The 21,071-nt window shown below is 35.2% G+C and overlaps 1 protein-coding gene across 12 annotated transcripts in view; it reads right to left on the bottom strand.

Moving 5' to 3' along the window:
* Positions 1-21,071, bottom strand: part of WDR27 (WD repeat domain 27) — a 141,904-nt gene that overhangs the window by 101,167 nt on the left and 19,666 nt on the right. For 10 of the 12 annotated variants that reach the window (XR_002437456.1, XM_021392925.1, XM_021392924.1 and 7 more), the window contains exons 16-20: positions 19,179-19,268; positions 15,528-15,649; positions 14,853-14,986; positions 8,483-8,580; positions 8,086-8,207 (exon numbers count right to left, since the gene is read on the bottom strand). Coding sequence is in view for 11 of the 12 variants with exons in the window: in XM_021392925.1 (XP_021248600.1) it covers positions 8,086-8,207; positions 8,483-8,580; positions 14,853-14,986; positions 15,528-15,649; positions 19,179-19,268 (566 nt within the window). In the remaining variant the exon portion in view is untranslated. Of the gene's footprint in view, positions 1-8,085; positions 8,218-8,482; positions 8,581-14,852; positions 14,987-15,527; positions 15,650-19,178; positions 19,269-21,071 lie in introns of those variants that run through there. The other 2 variants (XM_021392921.1, XM_021392931.1) reach the window with 2 other exon arrangements.

Genomic DNA, 21,071 nt, shown 5'->3' with positions numbered 1-21,071 from the left:
TTCTAGTTTGAAGTTACTTTTTTCAGACTGTAAATATTATTACTGTCTAGGTGAGAAACAAGAAAAGTGTGAACAGAAAGCTTTAAGGAATTAACTACTTTGACAAAGCCAAACTACACACTACAGATAACCAGAGTAATCCAGCATTTAACTATAAGCCACGTTTAGCCTTAGCATAAGCGGGCTCTCTTTCCACTGATTTCAGTAGTAATTGCACTCATTTATACCAGGACTGATTGGAGCTTCATACCTTTAAATAATTAAATCCAGGATATCTTTAAACCTCTGATTTTTTAACATCCACATTGGCAAACCTTGACCTTTTTACTGGCTAAAACCTTCCTTCTCCAGGGAACTAAATATAAACAGTTGGAATTCCTCCTTCCCTTTCCCTGACATTCACATTCTTGATTTGGCTGAACACATCACAGAAACCTCAAGGCCATTTCCCGCAATCAGTGCTCAACTGCCAGGAATCTTCTATTACTTACGAAAACTGGCATATGGGTGGAAAGTTCTCTAGTACTTAGTCAAGAGATTCTTCCAAACGGCAAGACAAAGTTGGGCACTCAGACTATAGGAGTTTTCAGTTCCTAAGCTAAGGATTACTACAGCCTGCTCTAACAGATGAATTACAATGCACTTGCCACTGATTTCCCAAAGCTGAAGTCAACACATTCTCACATAAGTTCTGTATATGTATTATGTACAAAAAACAAAAGTTAACAATTTGTAAAACAGAAGGACAGTATTTGTCCTAAGGACAGTGCTCATTAAGTTTCAGAGCACATTTCTTATGTCCATAGAAATATACTCGTTATCTGTTTCTATAGCCAACAGTGACCACAGAGTATAACACAAGGAGTTCTCCAGAAATGTATACATTTACCTTACACATTACTCCTTTACAAAGCACTAACAGCACTACACATAAGAAAATATTGATGCAAAATCTTTGTTCCTTTCCTACCCTGAAGTTTTGATAGTAAGATCTTTTCCAGTCTAAGCTATATTTGCAGGCTCAAGCTACAAGTACTATTGAATATTGCTGTAGAAAACAACAGCAACCAAAAAACCCAACATATACTAGTTGGAATAATAAGCAAGCTGAATGTTACTTACCCATTTGTGGTTTTACAGTTCATTAATTTATGAGTAACTCTAAAATGCAAAGAATAGCACATACTATAAACTATATAATTTCCTCTGACAGATAAATCACTTTACGTCCATCATCTTCATCATTCCCTCACTGCAATCTTTTCTCAGCTTCTCTGTAGTGTAACAACATTGCAACTTCCAAATAATATTTGTTTCCAAACTGAACAAAGTTCAATAGAATCTCTACGGTATTCACAGACTACATATCAACACTATCAGAATCATCCAGTCTTGATGGCTAACGCTAAAGACATCAAGGCAGTTGTCTTAGAAAGCCCTCCATATCTTTCAGGCAAATGAATAACAGGAGGTATGTTTATCATCACAGAAAAAATTAGCTGACTGTTCAAATACTATATAACTTCCGCCTTACTTATTATGTTTTCCAACTTTTACATCATATACTTATCCTTGAGAATGGACAAATTAACTTTGAAACAAAAGGGTCCTGGGCAGAAGAAACCTCTCTGTGAAAAAGAATATAATTTATAATTGTGCCTGCTACTAGAATATAATACTTTCAAAGTATTTGAGGCTGATGATGCTAGCCTCCTGTTTAGAGTATGTTTTGTGGGAATACAGATATGCCATCAACAGTAAAGCCTCAAATCTGTGTAGTCTGATGAGAAATTGCCATCTATTTCTGTATCTCAGAATTTTCTAAACTCAAACACAGGGATACAATTTTGTTATTTCAAACAATTTATTTTTACTACACTACTTACAAGTTACTATGAAAGCAAAATATGGTTCCTCCTGGAACCGTGAGAAGTCAAGTAATACTTCTGTAATCATCATTTATCAGTTTTCTTTAGGTGATCTTAGGTACCAAAACAGAAAAATCAAGCTGTAAATCACTGTTTGGAAAAGCACTTACAGCAATGTAAATAAATTATTATCAGTTTAGGATGGTCATCTTTTCAGGTTTGGTGTAAGTTGGCAAAAGTCTACTTGTTAAAGTGAAGTTGTCACAACCAGAATAGCAACATTCGCTCATTGCTCCAGAAGCAGCTTAATGGCACCACTAGGGTATAGTAACACCCTGTGCTAAAAGCAGTTTTGAGAGTATTGAGAGTAAGGGCTGGAAACCAAAACTATCTTCTTCTCTCCCTCCTGTTTCCTCTGTGCTACACTATACTTTCTTCCTTCTTTTTCTGAAGTCTGCTCTGCATACCATGGCACAGGTTAAGACAAGAGCAGAGGGTCCCTCAACATCAGCCTACTGCCTATCACTAAAGAGTGAATGACTTCCATCACTGTCCTCAAGCTGTGGAGAACAATGAACCTTTAACTCCCATTTCCTGAGTAAATGCTCTGAAAGCTAATCTATTCTATGAGCCTACAGCAATATTACCACATCTTCAAGAACCATATAATTAACCCAATTTCCTAGTGAAATGTATGTAACTGTACTGTCTGCTGACTTCCACCCAGAAACTTTTAATCTGCTACACAGTTTAAATGCAATGGAGTAATAAAGGTCTCACGATAACCACATTTCCACAAGATACTTGTAAATGAGTAATCAGCTAACAGAAATTCAAACCATAACAGTAATTAAGGAAAGTCACATGCATGCATGTTATGAATGTAAATATAGTGTAACTCTTGTTCAGCTAGTAATAAGGACTCGACAAGAAAATGAGGATGCAGTAGAAGAATGTTTAGTGAATATAGGGAGCCAAACTGAAAGTGCAAGCGGCATAAAAGTGAAGGTTATAAAGAACACAATACTTGCAACGGAGTCACGATGGGTTTAGAAGATGATACTTATGACATCAGTTTAAAATTCTTTAGAAAGGATCCTTAATTCATTTTATTACTCCTAGGATAACCAGTATCTGAAGACAGATGATCTTTCTATCATAATCACATGGCATGCCCTGAGGGCTTCAGGACAATCTGGTGCCAAGAGGCTTCGTTAAGGAAACAAAAACATACACCAAAGTTTCGAATAATAGGCATCAATATGCTCCATTAAATAGAAATTAAAGAGTTTCAAAGCAAGCAGTATAAGGCCTAAAGTTCCGCAAGTAAATTGGGTAAACTTTAATCACGTACCAAGCTTCCAGAGCTAGGCATGTTATGTCATTTGTGATTTCCTCTCCTGGAATTCAGTACCTAAGTTGTACTATTTTGGATCCTGAACTAAGAGTTCTACATTACAATCAAATTCTACTAATCTAAACTAGGAGACGTACATAAACAAACACCAACTAGTAATTGCACTACATAGAACTTCTTCCCAGTGTGAATTTTCATCTGTTATGATTTTGCCCACCTTCCTCTTTCCCTCCTACTGTTTTTCTTCAAAAAATACTTGAAATTTGGCACAGATCTGTAAGTATAGCTCTAAAATGATCTCTTCATAAGAGACAGAAAAATCTACGTTCCATCCAAGAGATGCTTGACACATTCTTGTCCTGATTTCCCTTCCCCAAAGTTGACAAAGTAACACAAATTCACAACAGTAGTGTTCTCTATAACATAAAGATCTGACAAACAAAGCATCTGGCCAGTGAAGTATTACAGATGGACAGGTATAGGGAGAATATATTTTTATGTACACATGTATGTTACTTCCAACCACTGTTGCAATGTAAGGTTTTCAAATTAAAAATTTGAATTTCAAAGGGTAGGATTAAGACATTTTGCTATTCCTACTGTTAAAAAATATAATGAAAGAATAAGTACAACAGAATACATTTTGTATCATGATGCAATCCTAGTGTGCTAACAGACTTTTCACTGTCTTCATTATCCTTTATCTTACAATAAAGATGTAGCAACACAGGGCAACTTCTTACCACCACAGTTGTTGCTAAAGATTTACTAGCCAGAACTTCCTTCTCTGACACTCAATGATCATTTCTTGCTCAGCATCCATTTTATTGTTTCCTTCAGCATTTTACCAAAGATGCTTAGAATTATTTTTCAGAGTAAAGCAATAGTCTCAATCTTCTGGGAGGGAGCTTTAGTGATGCCGCTCTTTATCTCCTTTCTTCCTCCTTTTTCCTCATGGCCATTACCTGTCCTAAGATTCTTTCTTATAGTCCTTGCATCTGGCACCTCTGGACCCTTGTAAGACACTGAGGTTGAAGGATGTGAAAGGAAAATACACAATTAAGGCAGAAGGAGCTTTGGGAAGAACAGTAAGCTATATCCACATGGTTGTGGACGACCAGAAAAGTAACAAGAAAAAAACACAGGATTATATTGGAAAAGGGAAGTACATAAGAAAAAGGAAAAAGAAAAGAAATTGCAGAAGCTGGAAATACAGCTGCACAATCGGAATATCTGGAATGAAAGGATGAAACAGGTTTGCAGAAGTGAACTGATCAAGTGCCATAGGATCAGAGAAGCAGACTTCAGCTACAGGTAATTCTGAAACTGTGGCAAACTGGCAGCAAGCTTAAGGCAGTGCAGCCATCACAGAAGTTGGCAGTGAGAAAGGGAAAACAGTGACAAGATAGAAGACAATCTGGAAGCTCCACCTGGTTGTCACTACTGCTTTCATCTCCAAGGAAGGAAAAGAGCCAGTATGAACAGGCAGAACCACCACCAGATTCACAATTCACCAGAAAAGAGATGACGGAATTTGCTAGCCTACAAGAACAGAAATTCCATGTACTTAATCTACAGTCATTAAAGAATTTGAGGAAGATGAGGAGATGTGATCTTAATGATTTTAGCCATAGTATTTAGGGCACATTTTAATAGTTGTTACTCTAAGTAATTATTCTCTGGTTTCATCACCATTACTGCTAATTTTGAGAACAGAAATGACATAAGGATTTCCTGATTCATAAAGAAAACTCACATTAATTTTATCTAACAGACCAGAGCAGATTTTCAAAATTAGATGAGTAGGGCAACAAATCTTAGATTTTGATGTTAGAGTGTTCCTTTGAACAGCTGCCTATAGTGCATTCTAAGTTCTGTTCTGTCACATATAATCTGGCAGTATCTTTACAGAAACACTGATTCGCCAGCAGGTTACAGCACATACAAGTAATATGACAAGCTTATTTTATTTTTTACTCCCACTCATTATCTTCTGAACATTTTTATATTCAGAGTAATAAAATTCTAAAAGGAAACGGTTTTCACACATTGGTTAAAATAGGTTCCAAGTAAAAAAAATAGTACTGCATCACTCTTTAAGAGTGAATTTATAACCATCAGTGCAGTCTTATATATGAATATACATATTTGCAATATTTCCTGCTAAACTGCTCTGGAAGAAGACTTAGGATACTATTTACAGCAGACATAGCCTGATGCCTAAGAACGTATTTCAAGTGACAAAATAAGCTTAATCACATACACTGAAGGTTGAAATAAATCTTATAAATTGTCAGTTCTTGCAAGTAATCTCTAGAATGACAAAAATAACTATTTACAATCAAAAGTAATAACACTGCAAGGTATATGTACTTGTGTACAGCTGCTGCTATCTAAAACCAGCAACAACTGGATATCATGCTGGTTCTATATGTTACTAGTATGTCCTATATATGGAACAGATAAGCAAATCATAATCAAACCATACCTTCATTAGTGTTTTATAAAGGCCTTCTGAATAGATTTCCTCTATTGTTTGTTTAAAAAAATCTGCCATCCTCACTAACTACTGTTCAGGTGGCATACAACAGCAACCTTGGAACATGGAAACTGATATACTTTTGCATGAAGCTAAACCAAAAAAAACCACTTCAAGAATACACCTAATGCATCGCAACCATTAGCAAGCATTCAGTTCACAAGGCTAGAGTTGGTCTACTCCAAAGGAAAGCCTCCATAAATACTATGGTGCAGACACTGGAGCTTTAAAACTACTTCATTCTGCAGATCTGCCTCCTCCACACCATCCTTCTACAACAGCTAGGGTAGTCACAAACTTAGATTCCAAAATGTTTTACACTTTAAACAGGATACAGTTTACATACAGCATTTTTTATTATTGCACAAGTCTATAAAATATTTCGGCACGTTATCTTAAAGCAAATGCACCAGTTCATATACACGCTTAACAGTTTATACTAATGTAATAAGATGCTGATGGAGTAATTTTCCATAGATTTACCTAAAGTATTAATTTTATGTAACTGAAAAAAATAGAGAACCTTGATCTATAGTTTTCCTCCAAAATGAGGAATTTTCTCTGCTACACCACATGCCTATAGTTTTTCTCCCAAGTGAATATTTGTCCACACCTTTCAAGTTTCTTCTGATTAAATAACCTGAACCCACTCAGCTGACCAAGCAAAAAGAAAAGCCAAAACTTGAAGTTTATATGTGTTACAAATAGCACTGAAATAGTTAGCACAATTCTAAGTGCTTTACCAGATCACATCTCACAGGAAAACCCACAAAGTGTTATACAGAAGTAGTAATAAGGAACTGTTTTAAACCCACAGAAATAAGGGCTTTCCAAATGGAAAATATCAACAGAACCTAACACAGTAGGCATTCTAACATGTACAGGAACAAAGTTTCCAAGTGTTCAAATCAATCTTCAAGTTCCGATGTTTTTTTTAAAAAGAGAAGTTTTGAAGTTATCCACTCTACTGCAATACTGAGCAATTTTTTCATTTCTAAAGTCCCAGAATAAACCAGATGACTACATATTCAACTTCATACAACACTTGCGTAAGACAAACTGAAAAAGCCACATAACACTCACAGAATTACTAAGATGAACACATGATTGATTTATATATAGACTAAGCTGTACATTCTGTAATTTAGCTTTAACTAATGAATAAACAAAAAATTTCAATTGTTAAAAGGTTATTTTGTGGCTACTTCACAGAAGAAAACTTAAAATGGAAGACAATTTTCATAGCAGAAAAAGCAAGCTTGACAGTTTCTAAGAACAGTAAACTTCTAGTCAGATAATACAGTTATTAAAAACCATATTTGTCTTACTTCCAAATTACTCTTTCCTCCTACATAATCTTTTGTGTCAAGAAACCCACAAGGGCTTTTTTCCTCACCTTCTTTTTCAGCTTGCACAGCCAAGGATCTTATAGCTACCTCTATTTGTAAGAAGCCCTTTTACGATTTATATACAGTGCCCTTTAAACACTGCATGAGAACAACTTTAGGCAATGACAGTTTACTCTGAAAACAGCCATTTGCTGCTATGTAAAATATTTTATTATTGCTTTGGGTTTTTTGGTTTTGCTTTGTTTTGTATTGTTGCTTTCTATTTTTTTATTTAAATCAAATACAAAATGATTCTTTAATGTACAAATTATTAACTTCTCTTTTCCATGTTAGAAGATGAATATTAGGAGAACACATAGCCCCCAGCATAATACTTTCATAACAATATATTAACCTGGAAACAAAATTGTTAAAATAACACAGAGGGATGCTAGAATAAGTTATAAGAACCATTAGAATTTTACGGCTCTTTATTTCCCCATGCAAGAATATTAAACTCGTTTCTTCTTAGTCATTAAATATTTTGACATATCAAAGTTCAGTGTGAATGTTAAATAGCATCTACACAAACACAGCAACAGATCAGTAAAGAAAAGCATTCAATTTCCCAAACAGCATGTTAAAAGTGCAAGTCAAAACGTGAAAATTGTTAACAGCTATAAAAATGACTAAAAGATTACAAACATTTTGAATGTTTACAGTTAAATCCTACTAACAGCAGTATTACAATCTGGCCCAAGTATGGCTAAGTGTAAGACATACTGCCTCACTAGCAGGCTTGTTCAGTCATTATTACTACTCCCTGCTTTCCACTAGAGAATGAATGAGACCTTGCCTGTGGATTTATCACATAGAATTACATCTCTGTCCATCCCCAACACAAACTCTAATGATTATGGCTGATTATATATTTAGGCTGTATTTTTTTCCTGATGTACATCCACTATTATAAGTATTCAGTAATACATATACCTTGTTCTGACAGATCTGATGCACTGATCTAGTATGAACTTCTGGTATCATGGCTGTACTGCGGCCTGCATTGAGATCAAAAACTTCCAATGCTCGGTTGCTGCCAGCTGTAAGTACAATATCTGTAAAATTCTGTGTTAAAGTTAATTTGATCTAAAGAAACAAAAATAGACAGAGGTTTTTTGTATTTAGTGCCTTACAAAGCAAAATCAAAAACCTTACAGCCCTAACAAAAAAAATGCAAGTCTAAGGCTTAAATTCAATACCCCAAAAATATGGTTTCAACACCAATAGAAAAGAGTAGTAATAAAAATCAAATACTAATTACTTTAACTGAAGTTCTTTCCATGTCATTAGATACAAAACTCCAAGAAGAAAATAAGTTGCTAAAGGATACAAGAGTAGAAATCATTTACTGCTGAAAGGCTGGTGATCTCTGCTGTTGAAGCCATGGGAAATCTCTGTACCAATTTGCAAATACTTCTCTGTTTGTATCTGCAAAAAATATCGAATAAATGCTAGTGTTAATGAAAGAAGTTATGATATATGGCCACCAGTAGTATCTCACTGGTATCACAAAGCAAACTAAAGTGTATTCTTCTACTTTAAAAATTGAAGCCACAGATCTTTTTACTTGTTGATAAGCCCTATTAAAAAGGAAACAAACAAAACAACTTGGTAACACAACAGGCTTAAATGAAAGTAAACAAATATTTATGTATGTAACACAGATCTTCCATCAACATGAAATGCTTGAATAATCACATCTGTATAGGGAAAATAGTGGAGAGAAAAAATACTCTAAGTGCCTATGACCAAAAAGCAGAAATGCCACTAGTTCTTTATAGCATTTCATGCGCTAATTACTGGAACAATAAGAAAGGAAATAGCAGAAAACAAGTAAGGAAAAGATGATTTCCCTGTAGATGGGAACAGGAGGCTGATCACACATCAAAGGAACTGGGCCTTCCAGCACACAGACTCCTCAAGGTCCTAAGGAACACCTGCCAACTCTATGCAGGTGTTATGGACGCTTCAAGCCCCCTATAAATAAACCTGAAGTTGTTTTATTAGACAGTTCAACACTGTGTTGCAATTCAATCTAATTAGAAATTTCTGTTCACTGAGAAATATTGGTATAGCCAACACAGACCTGATCTTAAAATCCAAAGTCAGCAGAAAACCCTCCTCCAACTTCAGTATGTTCAGGCCTAAGGTAAATCTGACTAATGAGTAAATCTTCATACTATTTCAGACCAAGCTGAAATGCTTATAAGAGTATGGCAAGTGCATGCATACGTTGAGTAAAAGGAGCATGGTTTCCATAGAGGAAGGGATCTAAGGAACATAAACAGAATGGTTAATAGCTGTACTAGACTTAGCTTATTTTCTTCATAGCAGCCCATACTGTATCATGTTGTAGATTTGTGACTAAAACGTTGATAACATAACAGTGAACTATTGATAACACAGAACTGTTTTGCTAATCCTGGAGAGTGTCACAGCATCAAGGCCTCCTCTGTTTCTCACATTGTCCCCATAGCAAGTAAGCTGGGGGACAGCAAGAGGCTAAGAAGGGACACAGCCAGAACAACTTATCTGAGTTGTCCAAAGCAATTTTCAAAAGTTGTCATTGCTCAGAGACTGGCTGGACATCAGCCTGCTGGTGATAGATGGTGATGACTTTTTGTATTACTTGCTTCTTTTTTTTCCTTATTAGACTGTATTTCTTTTGACCCTGAACTTTTCTTAATTTTGCCCTTCTCATTCACTGCCCCACTCTACTCTGGGAGAGTGAGTGATGAACAGGGTGGGGGAGATCTAGCTGCCAGGTATGGTCAACACATCACCATAAATCAAAATCTCTATACTTAATTCTAATTGAAGACATTTTATGCATTAAAATAATTCCAGAGAAACTAAGCACTGTATTTCTATCTCAGCGCATTTAATTACAATACAGAAGACTATGTGTGACACACTTTAGGTATAATTACTGTTTGTTTCCACCAGTGCAGAGTTCGGAAAAATGCAATATTTGGCAAAAGCAGTATATTTATCAGCAAGACCTATCCAGCAGAAAAATGGTTTTAAATACTTTGTTTTTGCCATTGTCAAATACCAGTCTGCTGAGGTCTTCCAGGTAGACATAAAAGCTACTTCAGCAGCAATGGGAAGGCATAACTCAAACAACTGTGGTCTGCAATTTAATCCAAGATGATTTTTTCTAGTTTACAGAGCTAATTTACTCAAACTATAAAAAATAAACTGTTCTAGACTTTGGAATAACTGATTTATTGCCATATTTGGCAAAAGATATCCAAGCTAACTTTAAACAAGCTGACTGAGGTAACAGGACCAATCCAACGAAGGCAGCATGAAACTTCCTCTGGGTTAATTTACCCCACTGGAAGAGATTCACTGAAACAGTTAAGTAGTTCCCAAATGCAAGATCAATTTTTTTTTTTTCAGGCAGCAAACTCAGCTAGATGTACTACACACACCCAATTCAGAATTTAAGTCAATTAAAATTAAGCCAGGCATTGTGGTCACACTGAGCTGGACGCTCTACACTAGTTTTTGACTCTTAGAGGTTACGTTTTATGTAACAATTTGGTTTTATTACTTTAGTAACATAGTTATAAGCTAAGAATTAAATCCAACACAGAAGGTAGGTAATCAGCCACTGGAAGAAAGGTATTATAATTCAGACAACATAAAAGCTTAAACGTCACCCACTTGTAATTTGTAAGAACAGAATTCAAGAATAAAATGTAGGTGGAACTTTTGCTTGAAGCTTCAACAATCTACATTTCCAGTTGATATAATTTCCTGTTTCTTACACAAAAGATTGCTACAAATCTTACAAAGGGCTTCTTGAAGAATTCAGAGGAATTAATCCAGTAAAGGTCAGAAGGAATTGTAATGCTTATCAAGATAAAATTGTGAAGGTATGCAAAGGAAAAGCTTTTCAGTAAAAAATAAAGAAATATCAAGGATGCAATTTTTTTTTACCCGCCAGAAATGAATAATGAAAGTAAAATTATATGCAGTAAGGTTAAGAACTTCAGTCTGGCCAGTTTCCATAGATAAACTTGATAGCCTGCCATTAGTAAAAACAATTCCCTTGTTTAGTATTTCCAACAGGAATACACTGTCAAAGCCAATTCATAGAATCACCAAGGTTGGAAAAGACCTCCAGGATAATCTAGCTCAATCGCCCACCTACAATCAATATTTGCCCACTAAGCCATGTCCCTTAGTACTGCATCTAAACATTTCTTGAACACCTTCAGGGACGGTGACTCAACCATCTCCCCTGGCAGCCTGTGCCAGCATCTGACCACTCTTTTGGAGAAGAAATTTTTTTCTAATATCCAACCTGAACCTCCCCAATGCAACCTGAGATGATCCCCTCTAGTCCTATTGCTAAGTTGTGAAGTTGTCTTCAGATATTTGAAAACTCTAAAACAAAGTCCTAGAAAATACAGCACAGATGAAAGCTAAGAACAGGAAGTGTGCATAGGCAAAATTCCAGATCACATGAAAACTCAAGTGACTATTGTAACATTAACAGGTCTAAACTACACCACCATCCCCATCCCAAGCCAACAAAAAGCTTAAGGAAAACCAAAAAGGGCTGCCAAGTATCTTCTCACTTTGTTTTTTTTCCAGGTCTCCAATTCTATGCACAGTACATAATCTCAGCTGACAATACTAAGATCACAGTTGTTTTTATGTAATCCCAGTTACAATTCTGTCCTCCTCTAATGCCTTCAATCACTAGAATATGATAACAGTCTAAGTGTCTTATCTCTGCAATCTCTAATACCCTACATATTTTGGGGATATAATCATTCTGGGGGGAAATACATTTACAGAACAGTTATTTTCAGGAGAAGGGTATAGCTTATTTTAAAAAAAACACATTAAGAATACTTCGTATTTCATCATAGTAGGCATATGATATAGTGGCTTTAAAAGCAATTCTTCACAGCAGGCACAACTGTTGGTAACAGTGGAAATTCAATGGCTAGTAGTTTCAAAGAACACAAATTTGTTTAGGTTGTGAAACATTTTGAGATTAATCATAGATGTAGAAATCAAGAAATTTGTATTCTATTCCCAGAACTGCAATAAATATCCTCTATGACATTTATAAAGAACACTTTATTTCCACTTCTCAATTTCAATTTTGAAACTCAACCAATATTTAACCATCTAAATAAGTTGTTGTAATGCTTAGCTAATTAATACTAACAAATAGTTTTTAAAATTCTGCACAGAGAAACACTGATAAGATTTGTCATTGTATTATCTTACCATTGAAATACAGTAACAACCCATTGGTTAGCCAGATAGTACAATCCTGCTCTTCCAATTAAGAGTATGAAGCATGCTCTGGGGATTAGAACTAGCTTCTCCTTGAATCAGCACCATTCAAGCATTATTCCAAACTTGACTCAGAAGGCCAAATTAAAAGTTGTGAGAAACAAAAGGAATTACACAGTGTTTCATAAAAGAAATGCTGGGAAATGAACTGGAGGGAAGCCACAAGAAAACATCAAAGCAAATTAACCTCCAGTACCTTTTTTTTAATAGACGTATATAATCAGGCCTCAGACTGCTTTGTGGATTTGTTGTAATGTCTACAATTATATGTTCAGTCTTCTGGCACTAAAATCCTGGAAAGTCTAACTGCATATTTTTGAGTTTGTGTTAATCCATCAAGGAGTACTGAAAGCATGACAGTAACAAAAGCGCTGGTATAAGCACAACCCTACACACATTAACAGTTTCAAACCAGGATATTACATGCTTCTAACAAAGCAATTGGAGAAACACAGAACACAATGGAAGATCAGTGCCCAAGCCCTTCCAAAATTGCTTAGCTGGCTTCTACAACTACAATATATCCCATAATACGTCTAGCATCTGAACTAACTAGATTAAAGATAGTTCACACCAGTCTTCCACACTATAGAATTTCTTACTTTTACTGGATACATTCCTCTAGGAGGCCTCAGCCCAGAAAACAGAAGTAGAAAACATTTTAAACTAAATCTTAATCAAAAAATAACCAGAAGAGAGGAGAGTACAAAAGAACAGGGTGTTATTTTGTCTTTTTAAAAAAAAATTCCTCCAATATTGCCTGTATAGATCTTGAAGTCAGAAACAGCACAGGAGATCCGCCTCAGTTTTCTGGAATTACTAGCCTACTCTGTGAATAGATTTTCAGCAAAACTAGGAGCAGGAATCATCTTCCCTGACTTCCACCTTCAATTTATTTCATTATTTGCCTTCCCCCCCTGCCATTAGTTTTATCTTTCTTATGTAGCATATATGCTATAAAAGAAAAGCAGGAAACTGTATCCCTCTGAATTTGAATTTCCAGTTTATGTGCTATATTTTCATTCCTATGATTGTGAGTATGACTAACTAAAGGGCAGAGCAATGCTCTCCATTAAGGATTTCTACAAGAAATGGAAGTTAAAGGATCACAAGTACTTCTGGATTAACAGTAAAAACTAATCACTGAAATCCACAATTAAGTACACATTTGGATAAATTTACAAAGTGAAATCAGATCATAATCCATTATTTACTTTCTCAAATAAGGAGAAAAACCTGTTTTCAAAATCTGTTTTAAAGTAGTGATGTATTTTGGCTTTTCTTTACACCTGTTTTTTTTTTAAGGACTATTTAAAATTTCAGTGAAGATCCACTTCCTCAATCTAGGAAAGTACTCCTATGAGAACAGTACTTAAACCTGTGCTAAATGTTTTTCCTGAACAGTGGCTAAACATCCAAGAAAATAGGCCAGTATTCCCCATCTATGAATGAGGCTCAATACTAAATACACACTATTCACAGAATCAACTAATAGACTTCAGTGCTGTAATCTTAATTCAGTCCACCCTTCTTCTGAAGACCTACAGTGGTCAAAGAAACCTCTTCAAGGTTTTTTTTAAAAACACTTATGTCTAAACACATGCACACATTTATAAGTACATATATATTTAGATATTATAAAATATCTTATACACAAATACTGCTGAAAACCAGCAAGAGCAAATGAAGAACAGGAAGACTTAGTAAAGAGATACAAAGGACAATTTAGCAGCAACTGTGAACAAATATCCAGAAAAGGTATAGCAGACAGATTTAATAGAAAAACTTGATTCCAGGTCAGAAAATAGGAGCCAGTTAATGATCAAATAGAGCAGTGTTAGTAAAAAGTGAATGAAGGATACTACCAATGAAGTAGCAAGTGGAAAACAAGATTAATAAGAGAATAGACACCATGTAATAGATGGAAAGTTTTAAAAATGAAAGTAATCTGCTTTTGTTTGTCAGAATAGGAAGAAAATATTTGCAACATGTTGGAGCCTCTGAAAGAAAATGCATTTAAAAATATTCCTACAAGAAAAGGAATTGCAGAAGCTATTCAATCATAACTTAAGATATTGATGCACACAAATATGCAAACAAGTAGATACTAAAGTTCAGAAGGTCCCAGCTTATTAATAGTAAAACAGTATTTACACCCAATAAAGCATGCAGTATAAAAACTGACAATTCCTTCCCCCCCCCCATTATGACAGAACAAAGAAACTTTTGCAATTAGCTTGTTCAATTCTTTCTTCCATAATATTGTTCCTAAGGCAGCCCTCCATCCCACTTTATCCCTCCTGAAAAATCTCAGATCAAACAGTACAAGGAGTTTAATGTATTTTCACTGCTCTGCTGATGAGAATTAAACTCACCGTCTTAGGTCATCCTTTGTTGCATCTAGATGGAAACTTAATAGATGAAATTCAGCTCCACAACACAGCAATATAAATCTATCTATAAAATAAAATTGTGCAAAGCCTACAGTCCTGCGGAACATCTCTTTTCCCTGAAAGGCAAGACATACTATTAAGAAGGGATTCCAAGATACTCAACATCTTTTGTCTGAGATACCTAGTGCTAAAGCATAATTTCCCTGTTAACCTACTACATAGTTGCTCTTCCTATTAATTTCAAATCAAAGTTTTCATTTTGCTTAAATTAGTTGGCAGTAAAGTTAAGAGTAGCTGTAGTCAATTGAACCCAATGCAATCTGGTCTAAACTTCCATGCGAATTGTGGAGTAGACTATATGAAGTCGAGCAGTGCTGAGCCAATGCAAATAGAAAATATAGCAGCCATTAAAATTGAGACTTCCTGACATGTCCACTAGATGTGGCTACCAGGCCTTTTTCTACAGATTGTCATGACAAAAGTCTAATTTGAAGGTAATGAAGACCACCTAGAGCATAGTATCAGCTTGAATGGCTACCACTCAATAGCTCTGAAGATCAGGACATATGTTCCTCCTACAGAACCCTTAAAATGAAATTAGATAGAAGTGCAAAGTAGCACCCTCTGTGAACTAAACTAACAGGAGTTTCTAATTACCAGAATTAGGACAGGTTCATTCTTGCAGACTGACCAGACCCTTACAGTTCTATCGTCCGATGCAGAAACTAACAGCTTCTTGTCATGACTCCAGCCAACAGAATTAACTGCACCATCATGACCTAATAAAAATAATAATGGAAATATCATAAACTGTTTCTTGCACTTACACATTTCTCCAGAGTTAATCATATTGTTTTAATACAGTTATACGTAACATTAAAATACAGGCTTCAAATGGTTGGATTAAAACCGGTAACAGTAAACCACTCACTGATTTTTTTTCCCCACCAAAATCCAAGGAAAAGTGTCCCTCATAAATAACTGAAGTACACAAAATTAAATAAGGTCAGAGAAATATCCATCTATTCTACCTGAAATCCCATATATATTTATACCAACAGAATCAATACCATACAAGCAGGGCTCACATGGAAATGTTATAAAAAATATAAGTTTATCTTCAAAAGACATTAATAACTTAAAAGAATAAAAGCTAGCTAAACTTCCTTCAGCTTTCTGCAATTCATATTTGACTTAACTAGAATTACAAGACTGTGCTAGACAAATATTAAATAACGATTTGCAAATGTATTCTGTTGTTAACTTGTAAGTTGTTTTTTTTTTTTTAATTACCTCCACATCAGACTGAATGAGAATCAATGAAGTGGTTATAAGGCTGCTAACACTAATAACAAATCCTAGTGATAGTGATTTTTTTTTTCCACTTCATGCTAATGTCTCATTTAAATTAGCACTGAATTGGATTACAATTATTCCAAATCACGGGAAAAAAATTAAACAAAGAACTCTACAGAAAACAGTAGCTTGACCATCAAGTTCTAATTCTTAGGATGAAGCTTCTACTGTCTGCAAAATCTTCATTCTGATATGAAGAGGTCTATATTCAGTCTGAATAATACTACCCAGATAAGAATATCAAGGGAATAGTTTCATCTGGTTTCATCCTCTTGTTGTCAGTGATAGTTGTTTTCTCCACTCTGACAACAACACGGTTACCAAATATTTCAAAAAGCAACTGAGATGATTAAGGTCCAAAGTCATATGAACTGCTGCAATGCTCAAATGGCCAACAGGACAGTCATCATATAAGAATATAGCACTTTGCATCTACCTGCTAGACAGTACTTGGCTCATGAGGAGGCCCAAAAAACATCATCTAGCCCACACTGATCCTGTTGATAATCACATATTATTTTCCTCTGATAAACTGCCCTGACTGCTTCATCCCAGATAGCTTTTTCTATGCATAGTCCTAACAACATAAGTTTGGAAAACCAGCAAAACTGAAGCTAGAAGCCTACACCTTGTGAAGTCTTTTTTTTTGTCATAGGCCCACACCAAGTGTACTGCTGCAAAAAGGCTCAGATGGAAGAAAAACACTCAATCTCAGGAAGGTTACTTGGACACTGAAGGCCATCAGAAGTTGAATCAGGCTTCAAGTGAACCTCATTTTGAATGCTTCACTTTCAGTGCTTAGAAGCTGATTTTTCAGAGCTGCAAAGCGCCAAAGATTTTAAAAGAAAATAACGTAACTGGTGGGTATTGACTTCATCAAACTTCTGTTTAATGAAACACAAAACATCAGCAGTTACAGAAGAATCACCAAGCTAACTTATCCACAAACAAAGATAGCTGTAGGTTGTTTTTTTTTTTGTCAGTGGAGTAGCATTTTCAAGAAACATCTCTGAAACTCAATTTGAAGAAAAAAATAGTATTAATCCAAAGAAAAGTGTCCGAGCATTATACGATAATTAGAATTGATTTTTCACCAGACACATATTTAAAGTACTCTGAAAATCACTTTGCAAAAGTTGCAGTATTTTATTTCATTCATTGGGTTTCTATTGCTGAACTGTTTCTGCAAAAACACAATGAAATCGCCAATACAGCAGCTTCCATAGGACTACTCCATTAGTTAAAAAAATAAATAGCCTGTTTACAGATCATGACTTAAAGTATTATGGTCTCCCCTTAATTGCAAAAAAGCCTCTGCATGGATTAGTTCCCCACTTCAGTATCAAACCAGGAAAAACATGATTAGAAAACCACAAAGAATGAACTTCAAAAGTCAGTAACATCATCAGAAACTAAAGTTATTAATTCCATCTAAATTTATATTGATACTGATCAGAAAAATAAGAAAATATGTTAAAGTTAACAAACTTCAGTCCATATTATACTCCTAATTTGTCTAGAGAAAGATTAACATACTTCATTCAACCATAAAACATTCAAAGTTCTAATACTGCCCCCTTGCGCACATTTTCTCTCTAGTCAACTAAAGTTCCATATCAAACACTTTAATTTTAAATTAGAGAAAGGCTAATAGATTTAGGCCAACTATAACACTATAATGCAATGGCAAACACTGCAGCAATAGCAAGAAAGCAGAGCCCTAGGCTGCAGCAAGTAAGGACAGGCTCAAATACAGCAGCTATGTGCAGAAAAACAAAGGGAAAGAAGAAAAAAAAAAATCTGCTTACCCTCAGAAAGTCTTAGGTAGGGAGGGATCTCCAGCAAGATGCTCTCACCTCCACTGCCAACCCTTAAATGAGGTCTGGGAAGGAGTGGATCCTGGCTCCACCCCTTCTGGCCACTCAGGTACATTGCATGCACCTGAGCTAACCTGGGTTGTCCTTGCCTTCCCACCAGGTGCTCAATCACTGCTTCAAGCTGTGACTTAGCATTTCTGCTACACACAGCAATTAATATCTTCTATACATACGCAAAACGGTTTATAAAGAAGATATTTTAGTTACAAAATAACAAAAACAAGCAGAAAGTTCAGCAAAAAACTGCATAGGTACTGAGTAAATACACTTTACTCTCAAAGCAAAACTTTATGTGAGGGCTTTGGTTTTGTAAAATCACTTGGAAGCTTTGAATTACCATTATAAGCATAAAATTTTAAAAAATAGGCATGAGAGACTTTAAAAAAAAAAAATCTGAAGTTTGAGTAAGAACCATGCAAAAAACCTAAGAATCTTAGCACTTCAGGTCCCCAGTATCCCAAAGAACAGTGAAGAAAATGTCAGCTAGTTTGCAAGAGGCCAGTAAGCTTCAAAACCAATTTCACTCAGGGTTCTCCAGACCTGAAGCACACTGAGAAGAACAGCAGCCAGTTTTGTAAAAGAATTCTTGAGAAGGGCCCAGGCTGGCTGTAACCATCATAAAGCTGATCAACATCACCTGTACTTCACAACAGAACATAGGCACCTGACCAGTCAGCACTGACTGGAATGCACAGCTACTTTAACTGAGAGCTCTGGGGAACAAACCTGAAAATAGTAGGCTTAAAGCAAAAATTGTTGTTGTTATCCTCCCTCTTCTCTGCATTATAAATATGTTTTCAATAATCAGCAAAATGCAGGTGTTAGTGCTACCATGATATTTTAACAAAATAGTTTTTGTTTCAATTTCTCAATTAAACTAAATAAATAAAAACCAAGTTTTAAATTACCAAACAAACTTAACTCATCAGGGAATTAACTTCTACTTCCTGAATCAGAAGCATTTCTCACTCCTGTCCTTTTGAGGGTGGTGTAAGTGGAATCTGTTTATTAATATGGCACTTCATGTTAAACTCAATTATATACTACTCTTTGCTAATGTAATTCATAAATTTACCTGCAAAAACATGACGTATATTGGTGAGATCAGAGTTGAATATCAGTACAGTCTTGTTAGCCAGCCCACAGGCCAGGTAATTTCCATCCCCTATAAAAAGATTCTGATGATTTATGTTTGAAAGCAACAAGGAAATAACGTGCTATCCTTTTATTCATAAAAATCACATGTGCTACTATAACAAAACTAAGACTAAGTATTCATTTCCCATCTAACATTTTTTTGCATGATCATCACAAACTCATACTGAAGAATTTAGTATGAGTTTATACACCATTAATTTCTTCTGTTCCTGACAAAGTCTCACAACACTTACTCATTGCGTGGCAGAAATTTGCCTTATACAAAAAAGTGCTACAAATTTTAAGCATAGAAATTTTAAGCAGTCAATATAAATGTTTCCTGACTTAAACTCATTTTTCATATTGTCATCTTAAAAGTTACATCCCCTTTCCATATACATCAGCACATAGCAGTCATTCTGGATTAGTCCTTAAAAATTACAGATTTCTTGTCAACACCATAAAGTAATCCCCAAAACCATTCAAACACAGTGGGATTGTTTGTTCATATTATCAGCAGGGACCACATGCTGCCAGGTTAAACTCCCCTAATGTTTCTATTAAAACAATGAAAGCAGAAACCAATGGGGGAAAAACAACAAACAAATAAACAAAAAAGGAGGTAGAACAAAAAGAAGAAAGCAGAAAGAATTCCGTAATTCAAATCAATGGATGTCATTAGGTTCACTGTGAAATGTATCTTCTAAAAGTAGTATCTTCTTCCTACTTCTTCCTAAGTCTCCTGAGAACGCGTGGAAAGGGTGATGGAATGTGTCATGCTTTACCGTTGATTCACCAATGCCATCTATTCCTCTCCACTAAGAAATTCTGCTGTTACAGAATTCCACAGTTTTTTCCCAAACAAATAAACAAAATAGAAACAGATAAGAGATACATATTTATAATCTCTGAGAACCAATTACTAAAAGTGAATTTTAAAAAATCACATGCAAAATGGAGGAGAAAAATATGCTAAAAAAAGTTTTCTGGAATCTTCTACGTTACTAATTATTAAATACACCAGCATTGTAAACTGACAAAGTGTTACCTTTTGATTTTGTCTCACCAGCAATATTTCAGCTGAATTTTCCTCCAGATGTCAGTAATTAAACACACTAAATAATAATATAAAATATTTTCCTCATAAAAATAAGATAACTAGTTCTGAATAAAATACTCAAAGAAATGCATGCCCCATATTCCCCATAGTCTTTAAGCTGAAGGGTGGTGCTCTTCTGGAGAAGTCTCCCTCTTTTTTCTAAGGTTTTGACAGCACGCATCTTCAGCTTGACAGCTGATTGCTAAGTTTGAAGCTCACATACCATTACTGCAACTGATCTCCTTTATGAGCCATAAAAAATTTCTTACAGGTCTCTGGGGAACACTTAGGGTTTAAGTATGTTTTAGAAGTTACTGACTGTGTTTAGCTTACTTTTATTTCTTGAAGATGAAACTTGTTCTTGTCCCCAAAATACTTATAAAGATATACATTTTTAAATACTTTGTATATGGTGTGGTTTGCAGCATTTACATTGACATAATTATATACTCAGTGATACATTTGATTGCTGACCTAGGAAACAGTTTCCCCATAATATTTACCTGTACTGGAAATGACAAAACCTATGACATGACTTGCTTCTCCAAAGCAGTTAAAAAATATATCTTTCTGTGGATTATATTCAAGAATTGTTTTTTATAGTTTTGATATATATTTAAATACTGAATAACCTTTACATAAAAAACAGGTGTATTCTGATTATTTCGAAACAGATCTTCAGCTTCTAACACACCCTAATGACACCAAGTAAATGACTCAGAAGATTAAACT

This window comes from Numida meleagris, chromosome 3 (assembly GCF_002078875.1).
Source record: "Numida meleagris isolate 19003 breed g44 Domestic line chromosome 3, NumMel1.0, whole genome shotgun sequence".
Taxonomy (NCBI): Eukaryota; Metazoa; Chordata; class Aves; order Galliformes; family Numididae; genus Numida; species Numida meleagris.
This window is presented reverse-complemented; position numbering and strand designations above follow the sequence as displayed.